A 17,566-nucleotide genomic window follows, 5' to 3' on the forward strand; every position below is an offset into this window, starting at 1 on the left:
TGTGGAAGGATCACTCCGGCAGATCCAACGTCGAGGGTCACCAGTAAAGCACGGCGTTACGCGCGCTGCTTGCGAGCAAGGAGGAAGCGGACAAGCGGTAACTTATAACTTTATAAGCGTCTTTATTTGAGGAGCTCACTGTAACACTAGCGCACTCCGGGCTGCACGCCCCGTGTATATCTTCAGGCCACGCCTATCCCTCGGGCGTGGCCGCCGCCCACTTGGTGCGCGGAATGATGTCACCACGCCAGTGGGCTTTCGTGTCTGCCACACTGTACTGATCATATCAAGCGTTATACTTATCGAATTATGACGTCATAATAAAGGCATGGATGACATCATCATTGAGATCTTATTCCCCATGGGGAGTACTGTACTTGACAATGAGCCACGCTTCAATTTTTTCCATTGAGCGGTTTGTGAGATATGGAGGTGTAACGTTTTTACAAGATGGCGTGCGTACCACGTAACCTATGACGTCATAATTATGAATAAAAAAATTATACAGGCGGAGGCGCTCCGATGGTAAAATTTCGTGTCAATCAGACCAACGGTTGCCGAGAAAATGAATTTAAAAAATGCAGACACGTACGCAACCGAATGCCTGAAAAGTTTGTGCGCACACACACACACACACACACACACACACACACACACGCCTCAGTGGTGGGGAGCAGAACGTGATATATGTAATATGATTTGAGAGAGTAATAGAACGTGATATATAAGCGGTGTAAATTCTGAAAAGTATCAAGGGTGGTGTATTTTATTTTGTGGGAGGATTTTGGCGCTAATTTTATCATCGTAATCCACACATCTTAAATACCGGTATAAAGTGGTATAATTTTAATTCATCTGGTGCTTTCTCAAGTGTTCTCGCAGAAGCACCATCGTCTCCAGCTGTTTTGATGCGTCTTTGTAAGAAACGCCCCCTCTTGAATCTCATTCCCCCTCCCCGTCCCCAACCCCCGGATGCTCCAGCTAGCTGCAGCCGCGGACGCTTCGTGGCTGCAGCCAGGTGCCCAGTGTGAATGTCTTGCGTGAGGCGCATGCGTATTACCTACTTACTGATCCAGCATACGTCACTCGTGGGTGTACCAACATGGCGGGCAATGGCTTCCCAAAATGGGCGTCCGCTCCCATCCAGTCAGTACATGGAGAGCAGTGGAAGCCTCAAAACAGCGCAAGAGGTCCTGGAAATAGGCTCAGAAAAAAATTGGATCCGTGTGCTTGTCCGTTGATTCGTCGCCCCTAAAAAGCACGGAGGTATATAATATGGAGAGCCAATTGGCCACCTCGCAGCATTAGCCGCCGTGAAGCCACCGGAAATAGTCTGGCGGCCATATTGGGAAGCCGATCGTAAGCCTGTCAAAGCAAAGGCGTGGCGCACTGATGATGCAGCTGGAGCGAATTTTAGGACCGCCGACTATTTAATTAATATAGAATACTAATATTTGAACTGATATTCGGGCTCAGAATCCCGTTCTTTAAGGAAATGGTGTTCATTAAGTTTGAAGTTGGTTCTAGACGCATTTTTCCTGGGGAATCCAATGGTTTAGAGCTTGTTTGAAAAAAAAGTGCCCAAAATTACCGCTCGGTGTTCTTTATCGTTCTTCTCATGACCCAATCACCCACTAGTAGGAATAAGAATCCTGACATGTTACACCCCTGTTTAACTCCTGTCTTCACCTTGAACCATTCTGTTGTTTCACCTTGGTCGACGACCGCACATTGAAAGTCTTGGTAAAGGGCTTTTACAAGGTTCACTAATTTTCCAGGTATGCTGTATTTCTTCATTATGACCCAGACATTCTCTGGGCAAGGAGTCGAAAGCTTTCTAGAAATCTATAAAATTGAGGTACATCGTCGTTTGCCATTCTTTGGCTTGTTCAATAATATTCCTCAATATAAAGATCTGATTTGTTGTCATGTTATATGATGTTACTTAATTCAGTCATTATATTGTAACTAAGATGTGTATGTTTCTATTACCGAGATGTTAGAAACCAGGCAGATATAATGATAACCAGAGTTTATTCTACACTGACATGGGTCAGCAACACATCAACAGTGAGTCAGTCACATAAATGACATGAAACGCTGTCATGTAGTTAACCCACACAATTCACAGTTAACCCACAAAACACACCCACACCATGTAGAGATGAGGTCGCTCTTATATTTCAGCTTGCTCTGGTGTTGCCTCACTGGTGAGCAAACAGGACCAGTTTGCAATATTTTTTCCTGATGCGCTCTTCCTTCATGTCATCATCGAGTGTTCTCACAACATGATGGAAACGTATCTTGCTGTATGATTGTGATACAGAATGTATTAAAGCAAACACATGGTTGCTGTCTGCCTCACAGTCAAACATGTGCCGATCCAAGGAAGCAAATGTAGACCGACCGACCTCAGAAAGGACAGAAGTGGAAATTGCCACTCTTATCCCACTTTCACGAGGCATTTTGCCATTGCTTACAGCCAGGAGCCTCTTGACACAGCGTTCAGTCGCCTCACAGACACGAACAACACTGTGCGAGGGAACTATGAGGCCACCCCTGTTCTTGGTAACAATCAGGCTGTACATTGGTGTGGTTTGCCATTCTTCGTTGTTACTGGTCAATGCAGAAAGACATTGGCTACACTTCAGAGTCTTCCTCACCATCCTCACCACATAGCCGGCAATATAGCCAACACATGACTCTGTAAAGATGGAAAGTTGCTCAAAATTTGGAATATCCGCATAGTCGTGGTCCTCTTTTGCCGGCGATCTCAACTCCAGGTCGTATCGTCTGGCCACCAACATGTCGTGACTCTCGTCAGGCACAGCCTGCTTTGCAACGCACTTGAAGGAAGCCGCATTCAGGATTCTGGTTGAGTCCTGTGCAGAACAGTTCCCACTTGCAGACTTGATGTCATGTCGCATCAAGAGGCGCTTATATGCGGCAACAAACTGCCGGGCCGTTGGGTTATTCCCACTTCCACATGCAATGCGGACCGCTCCAAAGAAAAGTTCAATGTGGTCTTGGCTCATTTTGTACGTGAGCAGGTATCGCAGGGGAGATGAGGCAGGTTTGACATATGTGAAATACAAAATTTTGACACTCTCTATGCAGATCATGAAACCAATGAAGGGGGTTTTCAAACGCGTATTGGTCATAACTTGACCATTCATGTTTTTGATGTTGGACAAGTAACTGTAGGCAGTATCCAGGAATGGCAGGAAAAGTCCTTCTCGTGATGTCATGAGTGGTGCCTTGTAGTTTCGTGCCAATGGATTGCGAGAATTTAGAATGTCAAACAGTTTGTCCAATGTTTCAATGTATTGGCAGGTAGCCTCACTGCCCTGAAATTCTGATAGTTGCAAAGTGTCCCTGCAAAACCGAATTGCATCTGCCACACTAGTGCTCAATGTCTGAGCGGCTGTGTCCACCTTCATGACATTGCTCTTCCACTCGATGTGTTTCCGGGAGAGCTTATTTCCCAGACGCAAGCCTTCCCTCTTCTGCAGATCAAAGAGTGCCTGGATGTATTTCCACGCGATGACTTTTTTGTTGCCATCCTCCATCATTTTCATGGATCCAAGACAGTTTCTTGCAAGTTTAAGCATGTGACATGCATCGAGTACAACACAAATTTTCTTTTCGAGATTTGCTGGGTGGGGAAATGTTGGTTTCACATTCTGCGGCGTGATGTCGGCACCTAGCTCACGTAACATTGTCAAATGAGCGGACGGTCCATCGCAAGTTAAGGAAACCACCTCTGCACCGATATCATGCAATTTTAGTAGACATTGTGTCACCAAATTCGCCTGTTCCTTCCCCGACAATCCATTTATCATAAAGTATGCTACAGGCACTTTCCAACTGTCATTCAGCTTCCATTCCCCGATTCCGATTCCCCGATCGACGTGGGAGCCCCAGCTCCTTCACTAGCAGACAAGACAGCCGGCTTAACGTTCGCCAGGATGATCAGTCGCCCTGCCCGTGAAATACCAGGATCGGGATTCGTACCAGGACCCTGAACAACTTCCTGCCCTACCTACTGCTACTGCGAAGTGGGAAGGCAATGGCAAACCACCTAGTGCTGTAATTTATACAACCCTCATTTGCAGTTATTGGCATCAGATAGCTAAGGAAAAATAACAACTATTGAACAATAAACTTCCAATTTAGTTGCATGTTCGAGTCCGGTGTATTGTATTACTTGCCCTGATGGATGTGGACGAATGTCACAATCGGCTTCCCAATATGGCCGCCAAGCAACTTCCGCTAGCTTCAGCCGACAGCCGTCATTGGCTCTCCAGTTTATTATATACCTCCGTGCTAAAAAGGCGCATTATTTAAATCCAATCGTATTTTAACGAGGAAATTGTCTTCAGACGAAATGCAAAATTATTTATAAATGTAAACTTGTAACATTTCTGAAATATCGTTGCAAGATATTTTGAATAAGCTTTTTATGAATAAGAGATTTTGAAGAAGACGGAACGCGAGTTCATAAAAAAGAGGAAGAGGAAGCAGAAAGAGAAAGACGAAGAGGTATAAAATTCAGAAGAAGAAGAAGAAGAAGAGGTTCCGCGACAACCCGGAAGTATTTGTGTTGCAACGATGGCTGAGAACGAGGGTCCGCCAACGCGAGACGCGAGGGTAATACGTTTGATATATTCTTCATATTTTGCATGTCGCTCACATTGGCGTTATTTATTTTAACAGATACACCAGACGTAATCGGTACACTCGTTTTATATGGAATGTCGCCTCGTTGGAGAGAGGCGGGAAAACGGATTGAGGAAATTCATCGTTGATTTTGTTTCTCCACTCAGAAGTTTGTGGTGCTGGAGGTGGACTAGACCCACTCAGGGCCTGTAGTACTAGTAGTAGTAGATCATTCATGGCGATTCGGATTTTTACACCATGACGTCGCGTTTTACCCAAACTTTGTTATTACGCATTCCTACCTTGACGTTTGAAGTTGTGTCAGGTGTTGTGTCACCTGCCTTTCCTTGACACGGAAAGAGTTTGTCAGACCCCTCGGACTCCTCAACCACCATTTCGGGTTCATTTATCTATTTATTATTAATTCCTTTTTTGTCACTGTCGATGTCCGAGGTGTATCTCGGAGGCAGCTGGGACTTTCAGAATGAAATTTTGCATCATTAATGGGAATAAAAAGTATGCGGGATTGACATTTTCGACCTTGACCTAATTTTAAGGTCTTGACCTAATTATACAAATGTTTACGTTTTTTTTACCATAACACGACTAATTTTTGTACAATTAGAATGAAATTGCCCTGTCTAGATAGACTAAAGACCTTCTCCGCTTAATTTACATCACTAGCGGGCACCACCGCCTTCCGGGCAGGAGTACCGGTGTCTGCCCACTGACCACGGATGTCCGCTTGGTGTCCGAGGATTCAAAGACGTACAATTGTCGAGCATAGTACCGATGTCAATATAGTAATCAACAGGATGAGTCGTGAGGTGAGGAAAGCAAATGATAAAGACACCGCACTGCAATCACCGACATGAAAGGTGAGGCAACACAAGGTGAGGAAAGTGAGTGATAAAGACACCACACTGTAATCACCACACTGTAATCACCGACATGAAAGGTGAGGCAACACAAGGTGAGGAAAGTGAGTGATAAAGACACCACACTGTAATCACCGACGTGAAAGGTGAGGCAACACAAGGTGAGGAAAGTGAGTGATAAAGACACCACACTGTAATCACCGCACTGTAATCACCGACGTGAAAGGTGAGGCAACACAAGGTGAGGAAAGTGAGTGATAAAGACACCGCACTGTAATCACCACACTGTAATCACCGACATGAAAGGTGAGGCAACACAAGGTGAGGAAAGTGAGTGATAAAGACACCACACTGTAATCACCGACATGAAAGGTGAGGCAACACAAGGTGAGGAAAGTGAGTGATAGACACCACACTGTAATCACCGACATGAAAAGTGAGGCAACACAAGGTGAGGAAAGTCAGTGATAAAGACACCACACTGTAATCGCCGCACTGTAATCACCGACATGAAAAGTGAGGTAACACAAGGTGAGGAAAGTGAGTGATAAAGACACCACACTGTAATCACCACACTGTAATCACCGACATGAAAGGTGAGGTAACACGAGGTGAGGAAAGTGAGTGATAAAGACACCACACTGTAATCACCGCACTGTAATCACCGACATGAAAAGTGAGGTAACACGAGGTGAGGAAAGTGAGTGATAAAGACACCACACTGTAATCACCACACTGTAATCACCGACATGAAAGGTGAGGTAACACGAGGTGAGGAAAGTGAGTGATAAAGACACCGCACTGTAATCACCACACTGTAATCACCGACATGAAAGGTGAGGTAACACGAGGTGAGGAAAGTGAGTGATAGACACCACACTGTAATCGCCGCACTGTAATCACCGACATGAAAAGTGAGGTAACACAAGGTGAGGAAAGTGAGTGATAAAGACACCACACTGTAATCACCACACTGTAATCACCGACATGAAAGGTGAGGTAACACGAGGTGAGGAAAGTGAGTGATAGACACCACACTGTAATCACCGACATGAAAAGTGAGGTAACACAAGGTGAGGAAAGTGAGTGATAGACACCACACTGTAATCACCGACATGAAAAGTGAGGCAACACAAGGTGAGGAAAGTCAGTGATAAAGACACCACACTGTAATCGCCGCACTGTAATCACCGACATGAAAAGTGAGGTAACACAAGGTGAGGAAAGTGAGTGATAAAGACACCACACTGTAATCACCACACTGTAATCACCGACATGAAAGGTGAGGTAACACGAGGTGAGGAAAGTGAGTGATAGACACCACACTGTAATCACCACACTGTAATCACCGACATGAAAAGTGAGGCAACACAAGGTGAGGAAAGTGAGTGATAAAGACACCACACTGTAATCACCGCACTGTAATCACTGCACTGTAATCACCACACTGTAATCACCACACTGTAATTACCGACATGAAAAGTGAGGCAACACAAGGTGAGGAATGTGAGTGATAAAGACACCACACTCTAATCACCACACTAATCACCGACATGAAAGGTGAGGTAACATGAGGTGAGGAAAGTGAGTGATAAAGACACCACACTGTAATCACCGACATGAAAGGTGAGGCAACACAAGGTGAGGAAAGTGAGTGATAAAGACACCACACTTTAATCATCAATATTGTAATCACTGCTGGGAGAGGTGAGGTATCGTGAGGTGAGGAAAGCATGTGATAAATAAACCACACTATTATCACCAATATTGTAATCACTGGTGAGAGGTGAGGTAACATGAGGTGAGGAACAACAAACAACAACAACATGCATTTTAAGGCCATTTTCCCTGCTAGAGCGGGGGTTAGCCTTGCGGTCCCCATGACAATCTTCTCCATTTTGCCCTATTTTCTGCATCTCCCCTTGTTAACCCCCTTGCCCGCATTTCTTCTTCCACCATCTTTAGCCAAGTCTTTCTCGGTCTTCCCCGTCCTCTACTTCCTTCTACATTCATTTCCATCACTCTTCTCAACCAGTCACTTTCATCCTTCCTCAACACATGACCAAACCATCTCAACCTGTTCCTCTTCACAGCATCAATTACAGGCTCTATTCCCATCATCTTTCGCAATACATCATTTGTCTTCCTCTCTCTCAACGATACTCCGCACATCCATTGAACCATTCGCATTTCCACCCTTTCCAGCCTTCGTTGCTGCTCTACGTTCATTACCCATGTTTCGCTCCCATAAATCATAACCCTTCTCACACATGCAGCACACACCTTTCCCTTCAGCTTCAACGACACTCCCCTCCTCGTCAACACGCTACTCAGTTCCCGAAACTTCTTCCATGCACATCTCACTCTGGCAACCGTTGCCGAGTCTGATCCGCCTTCTCCATTCAGCATGTCTCCTCAGGTAACAAGATGTTTTCACACCATCCAGCTTCACGCCATCTCCAAGATCCAACTCAACATTTCCTCCATCTGCAGCTCCCTCTGTGCACACCTTACACTTGAATGTAGCTGCCACACTGGCTAATGACCCTCTCAAACCACTACATTTTTGATGAACCCACTCCACACATTGTACATTGAATGGAATTCACTCCGACACCCTTCCTGCACACAGCACACGGCCACTTCCCAGTTCTTTCCACCTTTCCACCTTTCCACCTCACAGCTACAAATAGTAGTGGACTTAGTACCGACCCCTGATGCACTCCCACCTTCACCTCAAACTCACCACTGTTCCCGTCCTTTATCCTTAGGAGGTGAGGAAAGCGTGTGATAATTAAACCACACAGTAATCACCAATATTGTAATCACTGGTGAGAGGTGAAGTAACGTGAGGTGAGGAAAGCGTGTGATAAATAAACCACACTGTAATCACCAATATTGTAATCACTGGTGAGAGGTGAGGTAACGTGAGGTGAGGAAAGTGTTACATATTTATGTGAATGTATGTGAATTACTATTCAGGGCTTTGCTTATCCATGTGTAGTCGATTAAAGGTTGTTGTGATTAAAGGGTCAGGAGCCCTTCTGAGAAAAAGGAGACCGGAAACGGAAGAAAAAAGACACGAGGTCCTGGAGACGCGACGATTCTTCTTCTTCCTCGCCGAGCTCGGACGCGGGCTGTATCGATTAAGCAACGTCAGAGAATCGGCGTTTCAAAGCCCGTCTGGCGAGAGGAGTTACCGGGACGTGTAACTACCCTTTGACACGTCAAGTCACTGTGGGTTCGTGCACGGAACCAAGCAGCTGGCACAGTTCGCCTCGCCGTCTACAAGGCCGCATATGGGTCGCACCTTGGGCCGCGCATGCTGGGCAAGCCGCGTGTTGCTTTGCCTGCTTTACATTACCCGCTTTGCTTGGCCAGGAGGTGCGCGCTGCAGCCGTTGTTCCCGGTACGGGACGTGCCCGGTGAAAGCACGTCAGGAAGGGTCCGTTCAACCGCCCACGTGCGGAGATTGAACTACAGGAGTACGGAGACATTGTGAGAGACATTGACCACGGAGGGAGTCGGGAGTGGGGCTCACGTGAGGAATGTATAAGATGGCCATCTTAGAGTTATTATAGATGAGTTTACATCTTTGTACTATTGATTGCTGATTGTGGATGGTTGTTGATTGCTCGGGGAATATATCATTGATTATTCCGGATCCTTGGTGTGGGGTTTCTTATTGATTGGAATTCATATTGATTGCGTTACGAAAGCGCAGAAATAATAGATCTTTCTGGCGGAGTTCCTCTCATGGTCCGGGGGTCACTGAGACCAGGTAGTCACCGGGAGGACCACGTAACAGAATCATGTGATAAATAAACCACACAGTAATCACCAATATTGTAATCACTGGTGAGAGGTTAGGTAACGTGAGGTGAAGAAAGCGTGTGATAAATAAACCACACAGTAATCACCAATATTGTAATCACTGGTGAGAGGTGAGGTGAGGAAAGCGTGTGATAAATAAACCACACAGTAATCACCAATATTGTAATCACCGCTGTGCCGCGACCAATCGACGAGTGAAGGGAAAAACAGGCACATCCGATTGGTTAGTACTGCCACCAATCAACAAGTGAATATTTCTGACATCGCTACAGCCGCACAACCTCTATTTATTATTGTAGATACCCCTCCGTGCTAAAGATCAAGGTCAAATAGTGGTCTGTGCTGAAAAGAAAATGTGTATTTTGCCAATGCGGATTCTCCCAAGACTGCTTGGCCTTCCAAGATGATTTTGCATCGTAATTGTGTACCTCCACTGAAGTTGTGCACCTGATGTTTGATTAGTGTCCTTAACCTGCTTTTTTCGGATTGTGACCCAATTAAACAAAACACCTTTTCAATCAGAACTTGAATCGTTTTACTCTGATTTTCATGATATTGAGTTTTATGGATAGATTGCAGGTGGGGACACATTTTCTTAATTCGCACTCTATCCCTAAAGTTGAAGATGAAGGTGATATGGCGATCTGAAAAACATGTCTGACCTCTGGTGTTATTTTCTGGAGATAAGTCCTCTTGGCCAAGGAAGAGTTCTGTAGGTTTTGATCATAGCTCTACGTCTAGAGTAGGCAAGTGTTGGGATACCAAGAGTTACGAGGTAACCCAGGTGACTCAGGGCTGGTACGAACTTGGTAGTCATGTCTGTGGGCTTTCTCCAGTTTGACAGCATCTTTCTTCAAAAAGGGGTCCCAAAACACGTACAATATTCAAGTGGTGGACAAACAACTTATTTATAGAGCAAGGTAAGTTCTTGTTGATCCAGGAATGAGAAAGTCTTTTTATGATTCCCAGTTTCTTGTTTGGGGAGCTACTCTGGTCTTGACATGTTGCGGGAATTTCAGTTCCGTCTCAAATACCACTCCAAGATATTTTTTGTAGGTTACACTTTCAATGGTCGCAGCTGCCTCATTACCTAACATGGTGTAGTTGTGTTTTGTGGGGTCGTCATTTCAATATGATTAGTTTACATTTTTTCCTATATAGTGTAAATTGCAAGACCTTTGCTCACGTCGCTATTTGGTTTATGTCATTTTGGAACTCGACTTGGTAGCGTAATGGTCAGAGCATCTGCTCCTGAGTCTGGGAGGTCGGTGGTTCAATTCAAATCCCATCCGAGTCATACCAAAGTAAAAAAAAAAAATGGTATGTACTGCTTCCTTGCTTGAATTTAGAAGTTATCGACCTGTCCGTATATCTTGGTATCATCGGCGAACAGTTTTGTGCATGAAGCGATTGAGTAGGTAACTTCTGGTGGGTCATTAATGAATATGAAGAAGAGTACTGGACCTAGAACAGTGCCTTGTAGGATTTTGCTAGTGACATCTGTAAGGCTTGAGGATACTCTGTTCATAATCACTTGTTGCCACCCAGTGAGGAAAGATCTCATCCGGTTAAGAACATGCACTCTGATACCAAATGAGTGTCACTTTCCCAGCACCATTTTGTGTGGTACGTTATCGAAGGCTTTCCGATAGTCAAGGTACTTGAGTCAATTTTGGCATAATTCTTTAAGCCACCACCTGTACAATCCTCAATGACTTCTAGCAGCTGTGATGACCAGAATTGGGCTTTCCTAAAACCGTGTTTGTGTTTGCTAGGTACATTGTTTGCTGCTTCCATATACAACAACATACAACATGCATTTTAAAGGCCATTTTCCCTGCTAGAGCGGGGGTTAGCCTTGCGGTCCCCATGACAATCTTCTCCATTTTGCCCTATTTTCTGCATCTCTCCTTGTTAACCCCCTTGCCCGCATTTCTTCTTCCACCATCTTTAGCCAAGTCTTTCTCGGTCTTCCCCGTCTTCTACTTCCTTCTACATTCATTTCCATCACTCTTCTCAACCAGTCACTTTCATCCTTCCTCAACACATGACCAAACCATCTCAACCTGTTCCTCTTCACAGCATCAATCACAGGCTCTATTCCCATCATCTTTCGCAATTCATCATTTGTCTTCCTCTCTCTCAACGATACTCCGCACATCCGTCGAACCATTCGCATTTCCACCCTTTCCAACCTTCGTTGCTGCTCTACGTTCATTACCCATGTCTCGCTCCCATAAATCATAACACTTCTCACACATGCAGCATACACCTTTCCCTTCAGCTTCAACGACACTCCCCTCATCATCAGCACGCCACTCAATTCCCGAAACTTCTTCCATGCACATCTCACTCGAGCAACCGTTGCCGAGTCCGATCCACCTTCTCCATTCAGCATGTCTCCGTGGTAGCAAAATGTTTTCACACCTTCCAGCTTCACGCCGTCTCCAAGATCCAACTCAACATTGCCTCCGTCTGCAGCTCCCTCTGTGCACACCTTACATTTGAATGTAGCTGCCACACTGGTTAATGACCCTCTCAGACCACTACATTTTTGATGAACCCACTCAGCGCACATTGTACACTGAATGGAGTTCACTCCGACACCCTTCCTACACACAGCACAGGGCCACTTCCCAGTTCTTTCCACCTCACCACATGCTTTACCACTTGTCATCACCTTCGTCTTTCCGATATTCACCTTCAGACCTTTTGTCTCCATACATTCCTTCCACGTGTTCATCTTTTCCTTCAGTCCATCCATACTTTCCGCAATCAACACCAGATCATCTGCATACAACAACTCCCACGGTAAACCCTCCTTTACGTTCTGAGCCAGCACCTCCATCACAGCTACAAATAGTAGTGGACTTAGTACCGACCCCTGATGCACTCCCACCTTCACCTCAAACTCACCACTGTTCCCGTCCTTTGTCCTTACAGCTGTGCGCGCTCTTTTGTACATTGCCATCACTACTCTGATCAACCATTCCTCCACTCCTAACTTCCTCAATGCCCATGTCAATACTTTGCGTGGAACCCGATCGAATGCTTTCTCCAGATCAACAAACCCAAGAAACAACTTCTTCCTCTTCTCCATGTACTTCTCCTGCAACTGCCTCACAATGAAAAGTGCGTCTGTCGTTCCTCTTCCTGGCATAAATCCAAACTGCATTTCGTCGATCTTCACTTTCTTCCTTATCCTCCTCTCCAACACCCTTTCCAATACTTTCATTCCATGCTCCAATAACTTTATCGCTCGGTACGAGCCACACTCTAGAGGGTCACCTTTCCCCTTGTATAGAGGGACGAGGGTACTCATTTCCCAATCCACTGGAATGCGGCCTTCTTTCACCACCAGATTACAGATCTCTGTCATTCTCTTCACACCCCAACTTCCTGCTGCCTTCAACATATCTCCCACAACTCCCGTCGGCCCTCCCGCTTTTCTACCCTTCATTGCTTTTATCGCTTCCTCAACTTCCTTCTCAGTTATCTTCTCTGCCGGTCCTAAAACTGGGTTACTCTCTATGTTGCCATCCCATTCATTCTCTGTATTCAACAGCATTTCCATATATCTTTTCCATCTTCCTTTAATTCCATCTGGGTCGACAACGATTTGTCCCACTTCATCCTTCAAGCAGCTCACCCCCATCACATCACACCTCTCTTTCGCTATCTGCTTTGCAATCCTGAATACTGCTTTCTGACCCTCTTCCGAATCCAAGCATTCTCCGAACATTTTCCTACATGCCTCCTGCGCCTTTGCTACCGCTTTCTTTGCAGCCTTCCTGGCTGCCTTATAACTTTCATGCTCTGCTGTTTCTGCTCCCGTACCCTTCGCCTTCTGCCACTCCTTGAACTTCTTCCTCTTCTCGTCAATCCCCTTTAGAACTTCATCATCCCACCACCATGTTTCCGAGTGCCTCGGTGGTCCTTTTGTCCATCCACATACCTCACCAACGGCTCCCAACAGACTAGCTTTCATTGACATCCAACCACTTTCAAGCTCAACCACATCATCCTCGACCCTACTCAGCCTCTCTTTTAATGCCTCCCTTACTGTCACCTCTTTCAACCTCCACACCTTCATTCTCGGTTGGTACTTCACCCGCCGAGCTCTCCTCGCACCTTTCACCCTGACGTCGCAGACAACCAAATGGTGCTGTGAAACAGCCTCCTCCCCCGGGATCACCTTTGTGTCTCGGAGGTGCCCCCTATCTCGCCTACGCACCATCAGGTAGTCAACGGTTGTCGTCGACCCACCTGACGTGTACGTAACAAGCTTATTATCCTCTTTCTGGAACTGAGTATTACAAATCAACAAATCAGCTCCATCAGCAAACTCCAAAATCCTTTCACCTTCTCCATTTCTCACACCATATCCGTAACCCCCATGAACTCCGTCAAAACCATCCATACTCCTTCCCACATGTCCATTTAGGTCTCCTCCTACCACAACAACTTCCTCATCTTTCACGTTTTCCATCAGCTTCTCTATCGCACACCAGAACTTGTCCTTCTCTTCATCGCTCCGACCAACCTGCGGAGCATATCCCGAGATGACGTTCACCAAGAGCTTTCCAATCATCATTTTCACCATCATCAACCTATCACTCACTCTAGTCACACTCACCACACTGTCCACAAACTCCTCAGAAAACAGGACACCAACACCATTCACGCCCTCCAGGCACCCTTGCCACACAAACTTGTATTTCTGTCCCTGCCTACCCTTCACCATTCTCACACCACTTCCCTTCCATCTCGTCTCTTGCACACAACATATGTCCACTCTTCTTCTGACCAATACTTCCACCACTTCTCCTGATCTCCCTGTCATTGTCCCTACATTCCATGTCCCAAACCTCAGAAACCGATCTCCACTTCGGGCTGTACCCTGCCCACATGTAGTTGTAATTGTCATGGTTCTCTTTTTGAGGCAATGTTTTTGTTTTTTTTATGGCCGGATGCCCTTCCTGACGCCAACCCTCTTAGTCGCCTCCTACGACACGCAGGGATACGGCGCAGGGATACGGCTTCCATATGATGCAGCATAATCTCGTTTCATATATAGGGTTTCCATCGCCTTGCTGGTCACACTGGTGAGGCTCATCAGTCTGTAGTTGTTTGTGGGAGCCATTCTTCTTCCCTTTCTTGAAGAGTGGAACTATATTGGTTGCCTTCTGAGAGGTTGACACATCTAGTTGCAAAAACAAATTGAATAATTTCTCAAATGGTATGGCAATGTGGTGCTTCATTTCTTTCAGCAGTCTTGTATGCGGATACGCTCTGGTCCTGGTGACTTAGTATGGTCTAGCTTATCTGGCATATTGTTATGAATTTTGGGGTAGAGTAGTATATAGATCAGGTAGATCTGTGTAGGTATCATGCTCCGATTATCGTGATGGGGAACCCCACATGCAATAAGTTTGTTTCGGTGGTTTGTTTGTGTAAGTGTATCTTTGTGGTCATACGAGGATGGCCTTGTGTTAAATAGAGTAGGGATTATGCTAATTCCCCTGTGTGTGAGACCTGTGATCTATCCATTGTCCCGTATGGCAACGCACACAGACACGTAGAGTAATTAGGCCCAATAGCACACACACAATAATTAAATTTCCCCCTACAATAAAACTCACCGAAAGAACAGGCAGGAAGCGCCTACGCATTGCACCGGCATGGTGATGAAACATTGCACAGGAGCCACGCCCAGAAGGACTCGTGATTGGCCAGGGGAGGGGCAAGAAGCTTCCCTCGGATTGGTGGAAGGAAGGCCGAGAAGGAAGTAGAGGACCGATTGGCTTGCAAATCGAGCCTCAAGGTGTATGGAAGCGTTGTTTTTTTAAATCACAATAAATACAAAGCGTAGGGAGGTGAAATTCGCTGAATGTGACGTGCAAAGTGTGCAGAGTAAACCGAGTGTTCATTTACATCTGTAGGGTGTCTCATAAATAAAGAAGATATAAGCACACCTGATACGAGACCCAAGCTTCAGACTTTGGCACGCTCTTGTAACTGCACCGTCATATACTGTATACTGTTACAAACCCGTCATTTTTGACGGGCTATATACTAGTGCAGAATATTGATTATAGAATCTTGTTGAAACACAACGGTGCTCAAGGGAAATGGAAAGCACAAGCATCTTCAAACTGTTAGGTCCTCGATAATACAACTGAGTTTAAGAAATCGTTCATGGTTTCTGTTTTGTCAATGCCATTATCGGTGATTGTCCCAACATCCCTCACTAAATCTCCAGTGGCAGCATGGATTTTTGTCTTACTCTTGACGTAATTCCAGAAACTCTTTGAGTTTGCTTGCACTTCTGATTCGAGTTTTTCTTTTTGAAGTCCACTTTCACCTTACAAATTGTACTGGCAGACTCCTTTTTGTGCAGTTCGTTCACTGTTCTTTTCCCCTCCGCTACCGAAGATGTACGGAGGTTATGTTTTTACACCTGTCTTTCTGTCTGTTTGTGAACAGGATATATCAAAAAGATATCCATTTAATATGGACAAATTTGAACAAAATCTGGTGGACAGATTGGGTGTGTGACAAAGATTAATTGATTCAGTTTTGGTGAAGATCTGGATCTAGATCCAGATATGAGGATTTTTTCAATTTTACAAGTAATTCTTTGCTATTGAGAGATAGGGCCAAAAACGAAATCTAGAATGATGTTTCAAAAAGTTGTGGACAATTTATGACAAAACTAGGTGACTGAATTGGTTATATGACAAGAACAAGCGATTTGATTTTGGTTAAGGTCCGGATCCAGATCCGGCCTCATGACATCAAATTCTAGTGCAACATGGTGGCCTTTTGCGAAGAAGAGGTGAGTTATCACTGACACCCTGCACAAATTCCAAGTTCCTGTCACCTTCAGTCAAATGTCAGGCCTTTCCTGACGGTTTGTGAAAGATGTGTCAAAAACTTTGCTCGACTGAAATCACAAGAAGTCGAAAATGTTGCGGTTCTTAAATAAGTACTAGTAAATTCCTCTCCTGTGAGTTAACAAGTGGACAAATTGGCTTATGTCACGTGCTGCAGTTTTACCCTCTCATGGCTTGCAGACTTCATCCACTCATAGTCAGTGCGTAGCTCTCAATGGGATCCTCTCATCAACTATCTCCTGTTGAGGTTGGAATGCCTTTAAGACAGCATCATGGGCACTGTCCTGTTCCTCATCTTCATCAACAACCTTTCGGATTCTCTGATCAATCCTCTATTTTTTGCTGATCAATCCACTGTCCATAGCATGCCTTATCCTTCAAATAGGCAGGCGGCACCTTCGTCCTTCTCGGCTGACCTTGATTAAGCAAGGAGCTGGTCCAACACATGGAATAGGTCTTTCAACCCTGGAAGATCTCTCACTGACTGTCTTTCTGAAAAGACTGTTTGGCGAAACCTCCCAAGTACTTCCTTGACAAAGCTCTCAAAGAAGCTTAGTTCCTCAAACCTTTGGGCCTCACCATCATCTTTGATCTCTCTTGGGCAAAGCACATGTCCGAGTTGGCTTCCAAATCCAGCTGCCAACTGGGCATGATTCATCGTGCCAAGTCGTTCCTCGATAAATCCAAACCTGGTTTGTAGAAAAAATAGCAGTTACGATTATATTACTATATTATTATTATTAACGTTATTATTATTATTATTATTATTATTACGAAGACGATGTTACTGTAATAAACTGTAATAAACCAAGGCTAATTCCTTACTCCCGCGATAATTAGTGCACAGCTTCTCATTGAGTCATCACATTCATCACCATGAACCATACACCGCTTCAATCCAATAACTTTGCAGAAAGGGATTGCAGTGTTACAATTATATTTACTATATTATTATCATTATTATTAACGTTATTATTATTATTACAAAAACTATAGTTTTGTACTAAGAAACCTGGGCTATTTTGTCCGAAGTGGTCTGAAGGTGATGCATGAAGGCATGAAGCCTAAGGCCTATACATACTGTGTCGTTGGAAGACCCGTAACGTGCCTATGCTTTCTATATTTGATGGACATTTTAACAATCGGTTTGTTTGTGTTTTTGACACGGAATTAAAAACGTAAAGGTAGAGCATGTCGATTGTGATATATGACAGGTTTGACGATATGCTCAGCCTAAATGTCATCAAAATCAAAACGGCAGTGTGTGGAGTCAGCCATCGTACGCCATAATGGCATCAC

At 45.0% G+C, this 17,566-nt stretch overlaps 1 protein-coding gene across 4 annotated transcripts in view; it reads left to right on the top strand.

Annotated features, from left to right (window-relative positions):
* The first annotated feature begins 4,527 nt into the window (after nt 1-4,527).
* Nucleotides 4,528-17,566, top strand: part of NUP214 (nucleoporin 214) — a 156,193-nt gene continuing 143,154 nt past the window's right edge. For all 4 annotated transcript variants that reach the window (XM_068133742.2, XM_068133744.2, XM_068133743.2 and 1 more), the window contains exon 1: nt 4,528-4,650. In XM_068133742.2, coding sequence (XP_067989843.2) covers nt 4,612-4,650 — 39 coding nt within the window. In that variant the 5' untranslated portion in view covers nt 4,528-4,611. The remainder of the gene's footprint in view (nt 4,651-17,566) is intronic.

The sequence above is a fragment of the Myxine glutinosa genome, chromosome 13, assembly GCF_964187855.1.
Source record: "Myxine glutinosa chromosome 13, kmMyxGlut1.1, whole genome shotgun sequence".
Taxonomy (NCBI): Eukaryota; Metazoa; Chordata; class Myxini; order Myxiniformes; family Myxinidae; genus Myxine; species Myxine glutinosa.